This window comes from Melanotaenia boesemani, chromosome 8 (genome assembly GCF_017639745.1).
Source record: "Melanotaenia boesemani isolate fMelBoe1 chromosome 8, fMelBoe1.pri, whole genome shotgun sequence".
Classification (NCBI taxonomy): Eukaryota; Metazoa; Chordata; class Actinopteri; order Atheriniformes; family Melanotaeniidae; genus Melanotaenia; species Melanotaenia boesemani.
This window is the reverse complement of record NC_055689.1, coordinates 35,947,950-35,965,999: the sequence shown is the minus strand read 5'-3', so window position 1 is coordinate 35,965,999 and position 18,050 is coordinate 35,947,950. Positions and strand designations below refer to the sequence as shown.

The following is an 18,050-nucleotide window of genomic DNA, read 5'->3' as shown; positions in this document are numbered from 1 at the left end:
TGAAGCTCTTGATTAACCGGTCGATCTACGTTCCCACCCTCCCCTATGGCCACGAGCTGTGGGTAGTAACCAAAAGAACAAGATCGCAAGTACAAGCGGCCGAAATGAGTTTTCTCTGCAGGGTGGCCGGGCTCTCCTTTAGAGATAAGGTGAGAAGCTTGGTGTTTTGGTAGGGGCTCTGAGTAGAGCTGCTGCTCCTCCACACTGAGAAGAGCCAGATGAGGTGGCTCGGGCATCTGGTTAGGATGCCTCCTGGACGCCTTCCTGTTGAGGTGTTCTGAGCACGTCCCACCAGAAAGAGGCCCCGGGAAAGACCCAGGACACACTGGATGGACTACATCTCTCGGCTGGCCTGGGAACGTTGGTGAATGTGGCCGGGGAGAGGGAAATCTGGGTTTCCCTGCTTAGGGAGCTGCCCTAATTTTACTGCTACTATTTAAACTCTAGTTCATATTCAACCTTTTTTCTCACTTAGTTTCCTTATAAAAAATCTGGAGCCTAAAGGGTTAACACCTCTTCTACTTCTGGAGCCTTTGTTTCCAGGTGCTTGTATCCAAGAGAAACTCATCCATGCATTCATCTCCAGTAGGCTGGATTACTGTAATGGTCTTTAACAGGACTTCCTAAAAAGAGCATTAAACATCTGCCGCTCATCGAGAACGCTACTACTAGAGTTTTAACTAGGACTAAGAGATCTGAACACATCACACCAGTTTTGAAATCTTTCCACTGGCATCCAGTTTACACTGGTTTCCAGTCAGTCACAGAATAGACTTTAAAACCCTTCTGATTGTTTACATCCCAGAATGGTTTAGATCATTAAGTTCATTCACGACCCGAATGTGGCCCGCGGGTCTTAAATTTGACACTTGACTTAGACTGAATAATTTTCCACATATAGAAGGTGGCTGTTGACATTCTCTGTTAGAGCTCATGTGGAACTTTAAATCATCATTTTGTTTGAAACATTCTCCACATGTTGGACAAGAATGCGGTTTCTCACCTGTGTGAATTGTCATGTGACTCACCAAAGTACTCTTGTAACCGAAACATTTTCTACATGTTTGACAAGAATACGGCTTCTTAGCTGTGTAAATTCTCTTGTGGTTCACCAAACCACTCTTGTGCCTGAAACATTTCTTACATGTTTGACAAGAAAACAGCTTCTTAGCTGTGTGAATTCTCATGTGGGTCACCAAACCACTCTTGTGACTAAAACATTTTCCACATATTTGACAAGAATACGGCTTCTCACCTGTCTGAGTTCTCTTGTGGTTCACCAAACCACTCTTGTGACTAAAACATTTTCCACATGTTTGACAAGAAAATGGCTTCTCAGCTGTGTGAATTCTCTTGTGGTTCACCAAACCACTCCTGTGCCTGAAACATTTTCTACATGTTTTACAAGAATACGGCTTCTCACCTGTGTGAATTCTCTTGTGGTTCACCAAACCACTCCTGTTACTATAACATTTTCCACATGTTTTACAAGAATACAGCTTCTTAGCTGTGTGAATTCTCTTGTGGTTCACCAAACCACTCTTGTGACTGAAACATTTTCCACATATTTGACAAGAATACGGCTTCTCACCTGTGTGAATTCTCTTGTGACTCCCCAAAAGACTCCTATGACTGAAACATTTTCCACATGTTTGACAACAATACGGCTTCTCAACTGTGTGAATTCTCTTGTGGTTCATCAAACCACTCTTGTGACTGAAACATTTTCCACATGTTTGACAAGAATACGGCTTCTCACCTGTGTGAATTCTCATGTGGTTCACCAAAGTACTCTTGTAACTGAAACATTTTCCAGATGTTTGACAAGAATACGGCTTCTCAGCTGTGTGAATTCTCATGTGACTCCCCAAAAGACTCCTATGACTGAAACATTTTCCACATGTTTGACAAGAATACGGCTTCTCAACTGTGTGAATTCTCTTGTGGTTCATCAAACCACTCTTGTGACTGAAACATTTTCCACATGTTTGACAAGAATACGGCTTCTCACCTGTGTGAATTCTCATGTGGTTCACCAAAGTACTCTTGTAACTGAAACATTTTCCACATGTTTGACAAGAATACGGCTTCTCAGTTGTGTGAATTCTCTTGTGGTTCACCAAACCACTCTTGTGACTGAAACATTTATCACATATTTGACAAGAATACGGTTTCTCACCTGTGTGAATTCTCATGTGGTTCACCAAAGTACTCTTGTAACTGAAACATTTTCCACATGTTTGACAAGAATACGGCTTCTCAGTTGTGTGAATTCTCTTGTGGTTCACCAAACCACTCTTGTGACTGAAACATTTTCCACATGTTTGACAAGAATACGGCTTCTCAGTTGTGTGAATTCTCTTGTGGTTCACCAAACCACTCTTGTGACTGAAACATTTATCGCATATTTGACAAGAATACGGCTTCTCAGCTGTGTGAATTCTCTTGTGACTCCCCAAAAGACTCTTGTGACTGAAACATTTTCCACATGTTTGACAAGAATACGGCTTCTCAGTTGTGTGAATTCTCTTGTGACTCCCCAAAAGACTCTTGTGACTGAAACATTTTCCACATGTTGGACAAGAATACGGCTTCTCAACTGTGTGAATTCTCTTGTGACTCCCCAAAAGACTCTTGTGACTGAACCATTTTCCACATGTTTGACAAGAATACGGCTTCTCAACTGTGTGAATTCTCTTGTGACGCCATAAAAGACTCTTATGACTGAAACATTTTCCACATGTTGGACAAGAATACGGCTTCTCAGCTGTGTGAATTCTCATGTGGTACACCAAAGCACTCTTGTGACTGAAACATTTTCCACATGTTTGACAAGGATACGGCTTCTCACCTGTGTGAATTCTCATGTGGCGCACCAAAGTATCCTGGCGAACAAAACATTTTCCACATGTTTGACATAAATACGGCTTCTCACCTGTGTGAGTTCTCATGTGGCACGCCAAAAAATGAGCTTTAGTGAAACATTTTCCACATGTTTGACAAGAGTACGGTCTCTCTCCTGTGTGAGTTCTTACATGAACAGTTAACTTACTTTTCGTTTTAAATTGTTCCCCACAGAACTTGCAGGAATGTTGTTTCTCATCTCTTTCATTACAATGACTTTCTAACAGAAAGGACTCTCCTACGTTCTCATTTGTCTCCGTTATACAGCTCTTTTCTGGCAGTGTATCTGCACACGTTGTTGGTCCTGAGTCTTCAACCATGCTTTCCTGTAAAGGTGAATGTTGGTCTGCAGGAGGACTGTAAGAGGGAGTATGGTCCCTGTCTGGTTCTGGATCACTGTGACCATCTTCCTTATGAGCAGCCGGTATTGAAAACTGATCAGTTTCATCCTTCAGCCAAAGCTGCTCTTCCTCCTGACTGCTGAGGAGTTCCTCCTCTTCCTCTTTAATACAAGCAGACTCTGGTTGCTCCTGGTCCAGGTTTGAGTTCTGGTTGCACAGCTGCTGGTCATCTTGAAGAGTTTCATCCACCTTGTAGACATATTGATGTGGAACCACTGGAGGGATAAAGGTACAAATGAAAAATATGAAGAAAGATTTTAGTTTAGATTAATTACTAGGGTTCCTAAAAAAGAAAAAATAGGACTTAATATTTATATTATTACTTATTTAACCATTACAAGCTTCACTGAGACTAAAAATCTCTTTTCCAAGAGTGGCTCAGACATCTGGTCAGTATGGCTGGACGATTATGACCAAAATAAAAATCACGATTATTTTGATCAATATTGTAATCACGATTATTAATCACGATTATTAATCACGATTATTCACCGTGTTTGGAAAAACAGGTGTTTTTATTTAATTATAGACAAACTATGTGGCAACAATTTTAGTGAAATATTAAACTTTAATTTACTATAGATGACAAATAATGCAACAAATACATTTACCGGCAGATTCAAACTAGGCGCACCCAAACATTTATGCTTTCATTCAATTGTATTTTGTGCCAACCTAATCAAAGTATTCTTTAAAGTAGAAAAATAGTGTCTTTAAAAGGTACACTCTGGAGCACAGCGAGGAGGATTTGGCCAGCCTGACAGATTTTATAGATCGTTGTTACGACAGAATCGTCATGGGGAAACCAAACAACACGTCAACCCCCTCCACCTCATCCAAGGCCAAGAGACAGCAAAATGAGGATTCACCTGGAGCTATTTCACCACCGGGGAACGACTCAACGGATGTTCTGATCTCGATAGATAAGAAACTCAGTAGTTTTGATGCGCGTTTGAGCCTGGTAGAAATTCTCTACAAGGAGTTCCAGGCGCTACGTGAATCATTAAAATTCAGCCAGAAGCAGGTGGAAACTCTGGCTGTAGAAAATGCCGGTCTCAGAGAGTCGGTAAAATCACTCACCGAGGGCTTGACCCGTCTCTCGGAAGAAAACAAGAAGATGAAGGAAACGGTGATCGATCTGCAGGCGCGGAGCATGAACCTGGTATTTACAGGGACTCCAGAGCAGACGGAGGAGGACCCCGAGACCACGGTGAAAAACTTAATCAAAACCCACCTGAAGCTCCCGGAGGAAACAGTGAAAAACATCTCCTTTCACAGAGTCCATCGGCTTGGCGGGAGGAAACCCGGGTCCAGCAGACCAAGACCTATTGTAGCGAAGTTCGTCAGCTTCAAACAGAAGGAGCAGGTGAAGAACCAGGGCCGCGAACTGAAGGGAACCAACTTCGGAGTAAATGAACGATATCCCAGAGAGATTCTGGACTGACGGAGAGTCCTGTTTCCCATCAGGAAGAAATCCATCAGTGAAGGCGCTCGCGCTGTCATCGCGGTGGATAAATTATTTATTAATGGACAGCTGTACCGCGACCTGGACATCACTCCGTGGCTCTCCTGACTTAGTATGTGCTTCAATTTTCCTATTTTCTCACTAGATCATGTTATATCGTTAAAACTGCCATAAAAGATAATTTAGTTAACAGTAAATCCACTGCCCGACTCCACTACACTGTTCTCAGCACTGATGCGTTTTTTAAATTACTTTTTTCATTTGGTACTGTCGCTCTTTTTACTCTTTACACTTCTTCTCTCCGACCCTTTAACGGTTAACGGTAACACGTCATTATATTATATACACATCAGCACTTTTCATGATTCACAGGAACACACACAGAACAGCACAAGCGCACATACATCTCTGTCACAACCAGCTGGCACATACACATGCACGCGGAGAAGCAGTGGGATGCACGCACACACGCTTCAGTAATATGCATATAGCCTCATCTCTGTGGTTGGTTCATGAACGAACTCACATTTGTCACTTGGAATGTGCGTGGAGCTGGCACAAGGGAAAAGAGGTTCAAAATTTTGCAAGAAATGAAAGCAGATATAATATTACTCCAAGAGACTCATTTATCAAACTCAACAATAGATCTTCTCTCAACAACCCAGTTTCCACACGTGTATTCAGCTTGTTATAATTCTAGGCAGAGAGGAGTAGCAACTCTTATTAATAGAAGGTTAAATTTTGACATAGATAATACAATCATAGATCCAGAAGGCAGATTTATAATAGTTACATTATCTATTAAAAATGTTAAGTTATGTATTGCAAATATATATGGTCCAAATGTAGATGATCTTCCTTCTTTCACTCCCTCTTCGCCTCTATGGTCACTCAGATAACACATTAATTATAGGAGGTGATTTTAACATTATACTGGACAAACAAAGTACCACAGGAGCTCATTGAGTCTGGAAATCCTCAGAAACTAAAACAGTACATGAAGGATTTTGGTCTCTGTGATGCTTGGCGCTCTCACCATCCCACACTAAGAGAATACACCTTCTTCTCTTCAGTTCACCATTCCTATTCTAGATTAGATTATTTCTTAACTAGCAGCTCGCTGATGAATAACATGTCAGAAATCAGAATCCATCCTATTAGCATTAGTGATCACGCACCAGTATCATTCACTCTGAGAAGTAGGAGCAATAAACCAGCAACTAGAAACTGGAGATTTAATACGTCATTACTTAAAGATCCTGAGTTTATCAGCTACGTCATTACTTAAAGATCCTGAGTTTATCAGCTACTTTAAAAGAGAATTGTCCTTATATCTAGAAAACAACGACTTGCCAGAAACTTCAGCGTGTGTTCTTTGGGAAGCAGGAAAAGCAGTAATGAGAGGGAAAATAATTTCTTTCTCTTCTCATAAGAAAAAGAAGGAAACTTTGAGAATTTCAGAGTTAGAACTCAGAATTAAATCCTTAGAGGAGCTTACCATGTCTCCCCAGATGAACACATACTAATTGCTATAAGGAAAGCTAAACTTGAATTTAATGAAATAATAGATAAAAAGACACAGTTCTTGGTGCAAAGACTTCGCTTGGAGAATTTTGAGCATGGCAACAAATCTGGAAGTTTCCTGGCTAATCAGTTAAAAACAAACAAGGAGAAAACAACCATCTCCTCTGTCAGAGATCCAGAAGGAAACATCAGCCACGACCCTGACAAGATAAATAACACTTTCAAAGAATTCTATAAAACATTATATACATCACAACTAACTACAACAGATGACAACATTGATAAATTTCTTAGTAACATCAATCTTCCACAATTAAAACATGAAAATAAAATGGTCTTGGATTCCCCCCTTTCAGTCGGCGAACTCCAAGAAGCTCTCCAGCATATGTCCAACAATAAAGCTCCTGGTCCAGATGGTTACCCAGCAGAATTCTACAAAGAATTCTGGACAACGTTGGCACCCACTTTCTACAATATGATATTAGAAATAAAGGAAAAACAAAAAATACCTTCAAATATGAACCTAGCCAATATTACTCTACTATTAAAACCAGGTAAAGACCCGACACTTCCATCCAGTTACCGTCCAATTTCATTAATAAATGTAGATCTCAAAATAATTAGCAAAGCTTTGGTCAGAAGTATAGAAAAAATAACCCCTCTAATAATACATCCTGACCAAACAGGCTTTATTAAAGGTAGACATTCCTCTACTAACATGCGTAGATTAATTAACATCATAGATTATTCTACTCTACATAATCTGGAATCCACAGTCATTTCTTTAGACGCAGAAAAACAGTTTGACCGAGTAAACTGGAAATTTTTATTTGCAACGTTAAACAAATTTGGGTTTGGGTCATCTTTCATAGATTGGATAAAAATATTATATAACAACCCAAATGCATTTGTGAAGACCAATGATCAAACCTCTCCAAGCTTCTGTTTGCAGAGAGGCACCAGACAGGGCTGCCCGCTCTCTCCATCACTCTTTGCTATTTTTATTGAACCCCTAGCTGCTGCCATAAGACAAAATAAAGAGATTAAAGGAATCCATGCCAAAAATATAGAACACAAGATAAGTCTTTATGCTGATGACGTATTACTCTTTCTCCAGAACTCACCGACATCTCTCCCCCAGACAATCACACTTATTAACACATTCTCATCAATATCTGACTACTCTATTAACTGGTCTAAGACTATTATTATGCCCATCAACTGTGACCTACAAAACATACCCAACACTACAATACAGTCTGGAAACATTAGATATCTAGGCATAAACGTTTCCCCCAGGTTATCAGAACTAACAAAGCTAAATTATGTCCAGCTACTTAAAGCAATAGAGGATGATCTCTCACGGTGGAGGCGCTTACCCATATCACTCATGGGGAGGGTTGCTACAGTTAAAATAATGGTTCTATCTAAAGTAAACTATCGGTTTTTAATGATACCCATTAAACCATCCTCCAACTAGTTTAAGTCACTGGACTCACATATATCTAAATTTTTATGGAAAAACAAGCCATCACGTATCAGTCTAAAAACTTTACAACAGACTAAAGATAGAGGCGGATTGGAGCTACCCAACTTTAATCATGTTTTCTTAGCTAACAAGATGCAGTATATCTCCAAATGGCTTAAACCTAGCAGTCTGGATGAACCATGGTTAGATGTAGAGCAAGCATTATGTGAGGATCTGTTTATCTCTGACCTGCCATTCATCAGCTCAACCATCAAAACACATCAGTGTTTTAAAAGCATCAATATCAGTTCCTCCTTAGTGGCTTGGTGGGATTTTCTAAAAATAACCAAATCCTCACTTTTTCCATGTAAGTTTACACCCCTCTGGAACAACCCTGACATCCTGCAAAACAAAAAGCTTATCAATTTTACTCAATGGAAAAATAAAGAAATAAAACAGTTAGAACATATAATAGAAAATGGAAACTTCTTATCATTTAATATTCTCACTTCACAATATGGAATCAGTAGCAAAACATTTTTAGAATATCACCAGCTTAAATCTATTATATGTAAAAAATATACCATTAATCAATTAAACTTACAGCTACCTATTAGGGTGGCAGAATTCATGAATCTCAATGCCCCAAAGCTATTATCAAAAACATATAGACTATTATCTAAACTAGAAGACTCAATCTGTCTTCCAACTTCAAAATGGGAGGGTGACTTATCCAGTAACTTTAATAAAGATAAATGGTCACAAATATGTTTAAACACCTTTAAAATGACTAAAAAGTCAAATATGCAACTAATACAATTCAAAATTCTGCATAGAACTCATTATACAAGACAAAGGATGTTCAGGATGGGTCTGTCACAATCAAACATCTGCACACACTGCAATGAAAACACACCTGACAACTATCTCCATGCCTTGTGGTCCTGCACACCTGTCCGCAGGTTCTGGCTTCAGGTATGTGTGGACATGTCAACATGGTTTAAATGTAATATTCCTACAATCCCCGCACTATGTCTACTAGGTGACTTGGGTGACATTAATATGGCAATTAACTCTGCACACATGATACGCACAGCATTATGCATCGCAAAGAAAACTATCCTTGTGAACTAGAAAAACAAAAATAATCTGTGTATTCAGCAGTTTAGGAATCTCTTAGTTGCCCACATCAGTAGTGAGACAATGTCTGCCTCCTCAAAGAACTATTTGGCTGAATCTCATTCCTTCTGGTCCCCTGTGCTTAGTTCCATCACTTAGTGTAGGTGGAGGACTGCGACCTCGTTGCTATGGGGGTTTGAGAAATGGCTGGGAGTGACTGGTGGTTGCGGGTTCTTTGTGGTTGCCCGTGATGCGGGACCGGGCTGCTCTGCGGTGGGGGTGGCTCTGAGTCTGGCCCTGTCGGGGGCTGTGGGGGCCAGCGGTTGGAGTCGCCTCGTGGCGGGGGGTGAGGCCACTGGTGGTGCCTGGGTTGGTGGGCGTCGGTCCTGGGCCGGGTGGCCGGGCTATTCTGGGGCGGGCTGGGCGGGGGTTCTGGGCTCTGGTGCCTGGGGGTGGTCCTCCTCCCTCCGGGGTGGTGGGCTCCGTATGTGCCTGGGGTCTGGGCCTGCCCGGATGTGCTGCCGTGGTGTGGGTTGGTGCATGCCCTGGTGTCTGGTTGACACCCTGGAACCCAGGGTATGGCCCGGGGACATGGGGTGTAGGGGTTTGAAGGAGGGCCGAGTGGGATTCGGGGGATTATAGGGGGAGGTGCTGGGGTGTGAGACAGGGATGCTTGTATGTTGTGTGTGTGTGTCTATACTTTGGATGTTTGTGTGAATGGGGGGGTGTGTTTGTGTGCGTGCGTATGCATGTGTTAGGATGAGTGGGGGTGTGTCTGGGGAGTGAGAGTGGGAGGGTTGGATGCTGTGCGAGTGTTTATATTTTTTGGGTGGGGCTGAGAGGGCATATGTGAGTTAGGATGAGTGGGAGTGTGCAAGGAAATAGGTGTGTGCATGTGTTTCTGTGTGTGGTTGGGGCGGGGTTAAGTGCAATTGTGGGGGGGGGGGCTGGGCAGCCCTGGGGGTGGTGGGCCGTGGGTCTGCCGCTGTCCCCATCCTCTCATTCCCCGTTAGGGGTGTGGGAACTTTCTGGGGTGGGTGGCGGCTCACTGGCTGCGGTCCCTGAATGGCCCGATCGTGGGGGGCGGCCTCTCCTGGCCTGTCTTGCCCAGGGGGGCCTCCTGGGGAGCAGGGGTGCCTAATGCCACTAAAGGCTCATCATCCAGAGGGAAGTTTGCTTCCCTCTGGAACGGAACGGAGGAGACCATTCAGTGTTCTCCTTGGATGCACCCCGTGGCTGCTCGCCTCTCAGTTTTAATTGCACCGAGACACCAAAACACAACAAACACAACACACACACAACACCTGGGGGGCATGGCATGCGGTGCATGGCGGGCGGGGCCACTTAGGTGGCTCGCGGCTCATTGCAGTCACTGCCCCTCAATTTTAATTGCACACAACACACACTACATAAACAGTCAGGAGCGGGGAGGGAGAGGGTATTGGGGACCTCTTACACCCCTGCTCCTCCTGTGTGTGGCTGAGGGCGGGCAGGGTCCCGGGGTGGCTGTGCTGGTGGGCTGCTGGCTCTATGGGAGTTGGGTCAAGGGGTCAAGGGGGGGTGCTTGGGGCTCGCTGTCCGCTGGTCCGCCTGGGATGTCCCCCACGGGGCATGGTGGGTGGGTTGTGTGTGGCGTGATTGTGTGGTGGTGAGTGATTGTGGGTGCGGCACGGGGGAGGGTGTGAGTGTGGGGTTATATGGGGTGCAGGTTGAAGTAGATGGGGAGTGGGGGGAGGGGGCCGATAGCACCCTGGTTCCCAGGGTGTGCGGCTGGAACATCGGGGTGTATGCTGGCCTACGCCGGGTGGCTGTCTGGGGGGGCCTGGTCCTCCTAGGCATGTTGCGGGCCCTCTGCCTTTCGCGGGTTGGGCGGCCGCCTCTGGGCTCCTGGGGCCCTGGGCCCTTCGCTTGGGCTGCCCTGGGTGGCCGGTCCCTGGCGGGTCCGGCGGCTGCTGATCTTGCCCTCACTGGGCCTCCGTGGAGGCGTGGTCGCATTTGCATGATCTCACTCACCACTCTTCATCACTGATCACTCCTTGTTTCTCATGCTCTGCATGCTGACACAGTCACTGAGTTGTCTAGTGGGTTTTAATACTAAGCGATAATTATAAAAAAAAGTTGTTGTTTTTTTTTCCTGTGAGTTAGTATCTGGTCGCTGTTATGTCTTTTTGATTTGGTTATTATTTAAAAACTCTTGATGACTGGCAGCCCTGTTTTTTTTTTTTTTGTTTTTTTTTTTTTCTGTGTGTGTGTTTCTGTTTTTGTAAAAGTTGTAGGAAATTTTCTGGTGTGTTCATGTACAGGTGTAACAGTTTGTTGTCTGGTGATGGTGTGGATTGAAGGTCGTTCCCTTCTGTCTGTGATCTTTTTGTCTCCTTTCTTCTTTCCCTTTTGCTCTTTTTGCTATTTTCCATCTTTTTCTGTCCCCTCCGGTCGGGTCCAGCAAGATTACATAGATTCCGTGATTCAAAGTAAATAAATAAATAAATAAATCAGATTATCAAGAGGAGCCTTACCCATAGGCCTCCCCTTGGTAGAGCAAATTTGTTCAGCACGATACAGCAACCAGATTATCACTTTGCTGCTATGATGCTGGACAGGACAAGTTTAAAATAAATAAATAAAAATAAAAAAAAAGTATTCGAGCGTTGCTGACGTACTTGCGTCGTACACAAGGTCCGCTTTACAAACCTCACATGTATTTAATTTATTTTATAAGTTTAACGTGAAGTTGTAACAGACTTTTGACGTCCTCTGCCACCGTTTTGCTCCCTAGTTCGCCGCCATATTTTTCCTCTGGCAGACTTTATTGCGCATGTGCAACTCTCAGCAGAGATAAAAAAAGAAGACGATGTCTCACTCTGTAGTTTTTTTTTTTCTTTTGCCGACAATAGATGACGGCTAAATTCGTTGACGAGTATTTTTATTGTCGACAACGTCGACTAATCGTTGCAGCCCTAGTTGGCAGCACTGAGTACAACCAGCTGCCGGCTGTTAAAGGGGTGTGTTACTGCGCCCTTGTTATTTAGGCAGCTTAATGAAGCTTTGGCCTTGCGTTGGCCTCCTGGTGGTTGGCAGACTACAGGGTGAGAATGTACGTGATCAGAGATGCAGCAGACTTTGAATGTAAATATCGTTGACGATCAGGTGAATTTAATTGTGGTCAAAATCGGATTAAACGCCTCCCTGATGAGGTGTTCGGGCATGTCCCATCTGGAGGAGGCCGCGGGGAAGACCCAGGACATGCTGGACGGACGACATCTCTCGGCTGGCCTGGGAACACCTCGGGATTCCCCTGGATGAGCTGAAATTTCACAGTTTCATCCTTCAGCCAAAGCTGCTCTTCCTCCTGACTGCTGAGGAGTTCCTCCTCTTCCTCTTTAATACGAGCAGACTCTGGTTGCTCCTGGTCCAGGTTTGAGTTCTGGTTGCACAGCTGCTGGTCATCTTGAAGAGCTTCATCCACCTTGTAGACATATTGATGTGGAACCTCTGGAGGGATAAAGGGACAAATGAAAAACATGAAGAAAGATTTTAGTTTAGGTTAATTACTAGGGTTCCTAAAAAAGAAAAAATAGGACTTAATATTTATATTATTACTTATTTAACCATTACAAGCTTCACTGAGACTAAAAATCTCTTTTCAAAGAGTTTAACAGCACAGTTAAAATGTACAAACACACATTCAAACTGAGTTTATAAAACACATTTAAAGTAAATGTAAAACCAATTAAAATCCTCAAATGAAGCAGAACATCTACAAACACATGTAACTGCCTCCAAATCATCATGAAAGCCCTTTTTCCAATGTGGAAGAAATTTGACTTATTATGCTCTATATATAATATTATAATCACACCTATAATTACTTCCTTTACTATATTCATTTACACTTTTTACATTGTACATTTTTACTCTTCATGCTTTTATTCTCTTTTAAGGTTTCTTCTCTTTATATACAAGCTCTGTTAAAAGTTCACTACGAGGGTAAGATGACCTTCATCTGGTCCTTCCTCAGACCCTTAGAGTGGTTCTGGTGGAGACACTATGTGAGGTTGTTTGACGCCAGCTCTTGGAGTTGTGTGTCCACCCAAGGTCTTCAGGAAGGAGGATTCTTTCTACAGAAATGTACAACTATTGTTTTTCCTCTTGTCTCCCCAGAGTCTCTCTCCACTTCACGCGGGTCGGGACGACCACTCTCATTACTTGCAAGTAATTCTGTATTAAATACTTCTCCTGTAATAAACTTTTTTATACTTTTACTCGTTCCAGACTCTTGGTTTGGTGGGGACTGTGGGTAGTGACCGAAAGAACAAGATCGCGAGTACAAGCGGCCGAAATGAGTTTTCTCCGCAGGGTGGCCGGACTCTCCCTTAGAGATAGGGTGAGAAGCTCGGTGAACCGGGAGGAGCTCAGAGTAGAGCCGCTGCTCCTCCACATCCAGAGGAGCCAGATGAGGTGGCTCGGGCATCTGGTTAGGATGCTTCCTGGACGCCTCCCTGGTGAGGTGTTCTAGGCACGTCCCACCGGAAAGAGGCCCCGAGGAAGACCCAGGACACGCTGGACGGACTACATGTCTCGGCTGGCCTGGGAACGCCTCAGGATTCCCCTGGATGAGCTGTTGAATGTGCCTGGGAGAGGGAAGTCTGGGTTTCCTGCTGAGGCAGCTGCCCCCGCAACCCGACCCCGGATAAGGATGGATGGTGGAACGGATGGATGGGCTGGGTTTGACAAACCAATTTTTTAATTTTAATTATTAAAATAAAATAAATCCAACATCGATTCATAAAATTTTGAGATCAATTTTTCATACGTCCTCATTTCTGTTAACGTGACTTTTGCCTGACTTACCGAGACTCAGCGAGATCTTAGCATATATACACACAACTGGTTTCCTCCGTCGCCTCCATCCAATCAGCTTCTCTTCCCGAGATTAAGTGTGACATTCAGATGTTTTTATTCACCAGTGTGGATTACATTCATCTGTAAAGTCTTTTTCAGGGTATTACTGCTCACATTAGCAACTAACGCTACGACTCTCATATTAGCAGCTAATGCTTTTTTTTTTTTTTTTTTTTTTTTTTTTTTTTTTAACTTTTCCTGTCCAGCGTCATAGCAGCAAAATGATAATCTGGTTGCTGTATCGTGCTGAACAAATTTGCTCTACCAAGGGGAGGCCTATGGGTAAGGTTCCTCTTGATAATGTGATTCATTTATTTATTTATTTACTTTGAATCACGGAATCTATGTAATCTTGCTGGACCCGACCGGAGGGGACAGAAAAAGATGGAAAATAGCAAAAAGAGCAAAAGGGAAAGAAGAAAGGAGACAAAAAGATCACAGACAGAAGGGAAACGACCCTTCAATCCACACCATCACCAGACAACAAACTGTTACCTGTACATGAACACACCAGAAAACTTCCTACAACTTTTACAAAAGCAGAAACACACACACAGAAAAAAAACAAACTACAAAACAAAAAAAAACAAACAAAAAAAAAAAACAGAGCTGCCAGTCATTAAGAGTATAACCAAATCAAATCAAAAAGACATAACAGCGACCAGATACTAACTCACAGGAAAAATACTGATTTTTTTTTTTTTTTTTTTTTTTTTTTTTAATAATTATCGCTTAATATTAAAGACCCACTAGACAACTCAGTGACTGTGTCAGCATGCAGAGCATGAGAAACAAGGAGTGATCAGTGATGAAGAGTGGTGAGTGAGATCATGCAAATGCGACCTCGCCTCCACGGAGGCCAGAGGCAGACCAGGGCCTGGGCCGGGCCCTCAGCAGCAGACCCGGAGCACCAACCCATGCCACCCCACCACAAAGACAACTCCAGCCCCACCCGAAGGGCGGCAGAGGAGAGCCCCAGCAAGAGCCCCCCACGGTCCCGGGGCACAGGCCTCAGTGGGCCAAGATCAGCAGCCGCCGGCCCCACCAGGGACCGGCCCACCCAGGGCAGTCCAAGCGAAGGGCCCAGGGCCCCAGGAGCCCAGAGGCAGCCGCCCCACCCCCCAAAGGCAGAGGGCCCGCAACATGCCCAGTAGGACCAGGCCCCCCAAGACAGCCACCCGGCGCAGGCCAGCACACACCCCGATGTTCCAGCCGCACACCCCGGGAACCAGGGCACCAGCGGCCCCCTCCCCCAACTCCCCATCCACCCCAACCCGCACCCCATACAACCCCACACTCACACCCTCCCCCGTGCCGCACCCACAACCGCCCACCACCACACAATCACGCCACACACATCCCCCCCACCACGCCCCGCGGGGGACACCCCAGGCGGGCCAGCGGACAGCGGGCCCCAACCCCCATAGAGCCAGCAGCCCACCAGCGCAGCCATCCCCCCCCCCGCCCACCCCCAGCCACACACAGGAGGAGCAGGGGCGTGAGAGGTCCCCAATACCCTCTCCCTCCCCGCTCCTGACTGTTTATGTAGTTTAATTGATTAATGGTATATTTTTTACATATAATAGATTTAAGCTGGTGATATTCTAAAAATGTTTTGCTACTGATTCCATATTGTGAAGTGAGAATATTAAATGATAAAAAGTTTCCATTTTCTATTATATGTTCTAACTGTTTTATTCCTTTATTTTTCCATTGAGTAAAATTGATAAGCTTTTTATTTTGCAGGATGTCAGGGTTGTTCCAGAGGGGTGTAAACTTACATGGAAAAAGTGAGGATTTGGTTATTTTTAGAAAATCCCACCAAGCCACTAAGGAGGAACTGATATTGATGCTTTTAAAACACTTATGTGTTTTGATGGTTGAGCTGATGAATGGCAGATCAGAGATAAACACATCCTCACACAATGCTTGCTCTACATCTAACCATGTTTCATCCAGACTGCTAGGTTTAAGCCATTTGGAGATATACTGCAGCTTGTTAGCTAAGAAAACATGATTAAAGTCGGGTAGCTCCAATCCGCCTCTATCTTTAGTCTGTTGTAAAGTTTTTAGACTGATACGTGATGGCTTATTTTTCCATAAAAATTTAGATATGTGTGAGTCCAGTGACTTAAACCAACTGGAGGATGGTTTAGTGGGTATCATTGAAAACAGGTAGTTTACTTTAGATAGAACCATCATTTTAACTGTGGCAACCCTCCCCGTGAGTGATATGGGTAAGCGCCTCCACCTCGAGAGATCATCCTCTATTGCTTTAAGTAGCTGGACATAATTTAGCTTTGTTAGTTCTGATAACCTGGGGGAAATGTTTATGCCTAGATATCTAATGTTTCCAGACTGTATTGTAGTATTGGGTATGTTTTGTAGGTCACAGTTGATGGGCATAATAATAGTCTTAGACCAGTTAATAGAGTATTCAGATATTGATGAGAATGTGTTAATAAGTGTGATTGTCTGGGGGAGAGATGTCGGTGAGTTCTGGAGAAAGAGTAATACGTCATCAGCATAAAGACTTATCTTGTGTTCTATATTTTTGGCATGGATTCCTTTAATCTCTTTATTTTGTCTTATGGCAGCAGCTAGGGGTTCAATAAAAATAGCAAAGAGTGATGGAGAGAGCGGGCAGCCCTGTCTGGTGCCTCTCTGCAAACAGAAGCTTGGAGAGGTTTGATCATTGGTCTTCACACATGCATTTGGGTTGTTATAGAATATCTTTATCCAATCTATGAAAAATGACCCAAACCCAAATTTGTTTAACGTTGCAAATAAAAATTTCCAGTTTACTCGGTCAAACTGTTTTTCTGCGTCTAAAGAAATGACTGTGGATTCCAGATTATGTAGAGTAGAATAATCTATGATGTTAATTAATCTACGCATGTTAGTAGAGGAATGTCTACCTTTAATAAAGCCTGTTTGGTCAGGATGTATTATTAGAGGGGTTATTTTTTCTATTCTTCTGACCAAAGCTTTGCTAATTATTTTGAGATCTACATTTATTAATGAAACTGGACGGTAACTGGATGAAAGTGTCGGGTCTTTACCTGGTTTTAATAGTAGAGTAATATTGGCTAGGTTCATATTTGAAGGTATTTTTTGTTTTTCCTTTATTTCTAATATCATATTGTAGAAAGTGGGTGCCAGCAGTGTCCAGAATTCTTTGTAGAATTCTGCTGGGTAACCATCTGGACCTGGAGCTTTATTGTTGGACATATGCTGGAGAGCTTCATGGAGTTCGCCGACTGAAAGGGGGGAATCCAAGACCATTTTATCTTCATGTTTTAATTGTGGAAGATTAATGTTACTAAGAAATTTATCAATATTGTCATCTATTGTAGTTAGTTGTGATGTATATAATGTTTTATAGAATTCTTTGAAAGTGTTATTTATCTTGTCAGGGTCGTGGCTGATGTTTCCTTCTGGATCTCTGACAGAGGAGATGGTTGTTTTCTCCTTGTTTGTTTTTAACTGATTAGCCAGGAACCTTCCAGATTTATTTCCATGCTCAAAATTCTCCAAGCGAAGTCTTTGCACCAAGAACTGCGTCTTTTTATCTATTATTTCATTAAGTTCAAGTTTAGCTTTCCTTATAGCATTCAGTGTGTGTTCTTCTGGGGAGACATGGTAAGCTCCTCTAAGGATTTAATTCTGAGTTCTAACTCTGAAATTCTCACAGTTTCCTTCTTTTTCTTATGAGAAGAAAAGGAAATAATTTTCCCTCTCATTACTGTGTGGCGGGGTTCTTCGCCAACCAATAAAACAGGCGAGTCGTTTGTCAGTTTGTGGTGGATTTATTGTGCCCGTGGCTCCCAAACGGTGCTCTGCAGTGCAAGAAATGTCCAAAAACTCCAGTGCCAATTATATTTACATATTTACAAAAAGAAAAAAATAAGAAAAATAACAAGCATACGACTTTTGTCTCTCTCTAGACCAGCCAAAAATAATCCAACCTTTTGTCTCCACTCAATCCTTCCAGTTGCCAGCAATGCAACTCATTGAATGACTCAAACCTTCTTCTCAGGCTTCCCTTTAAATACTCTAAGCCCCGCCCCTTATGCTTAATAATCCTTAATTTCTACAAATAAATCACTTTAGTTAAGTTCTTGTTATGTTTCCCCATAAATAAAATAATTACAAAAATAACACAAATTCTACGCATTCGTTTCGAATATTCATATTAATCACAGTAGCAGAAACAGCAAAGTAATAAATGGTTTTTAAAAATAAAAATGTTTGGCGCGAACCGGGG

The 18,050-nt window shown here is 43.0% G+C and overlaps 1 protein-coding gene across 1 annotated transcript in view; it reads right to left on the bottom strand.

Moving 5' to 3' along the window:
* Positions 1-424: 424 nt before the first annotated feature.
* The window catches only part of LOC121645192 (zinc finger protein 883-like), a 29,518-nt gene continuing 11,892 nt past the window's right edge, over positions 425-18,050 (bottom strand). The window contains exon 2 of the mRNA XM_041993597.1: positions 425-3,520. Coding sequence (XP_041849531.1) covers positions 795-2,951 — 2,157 coding nt within the window. The 5' untranslated portion in view covers positions 2,952-3,520 and the 3' untranslated portion in view covers positions 425-794. The remainder of the gene's footprint in view (positions 3,521-18,050) is intronic.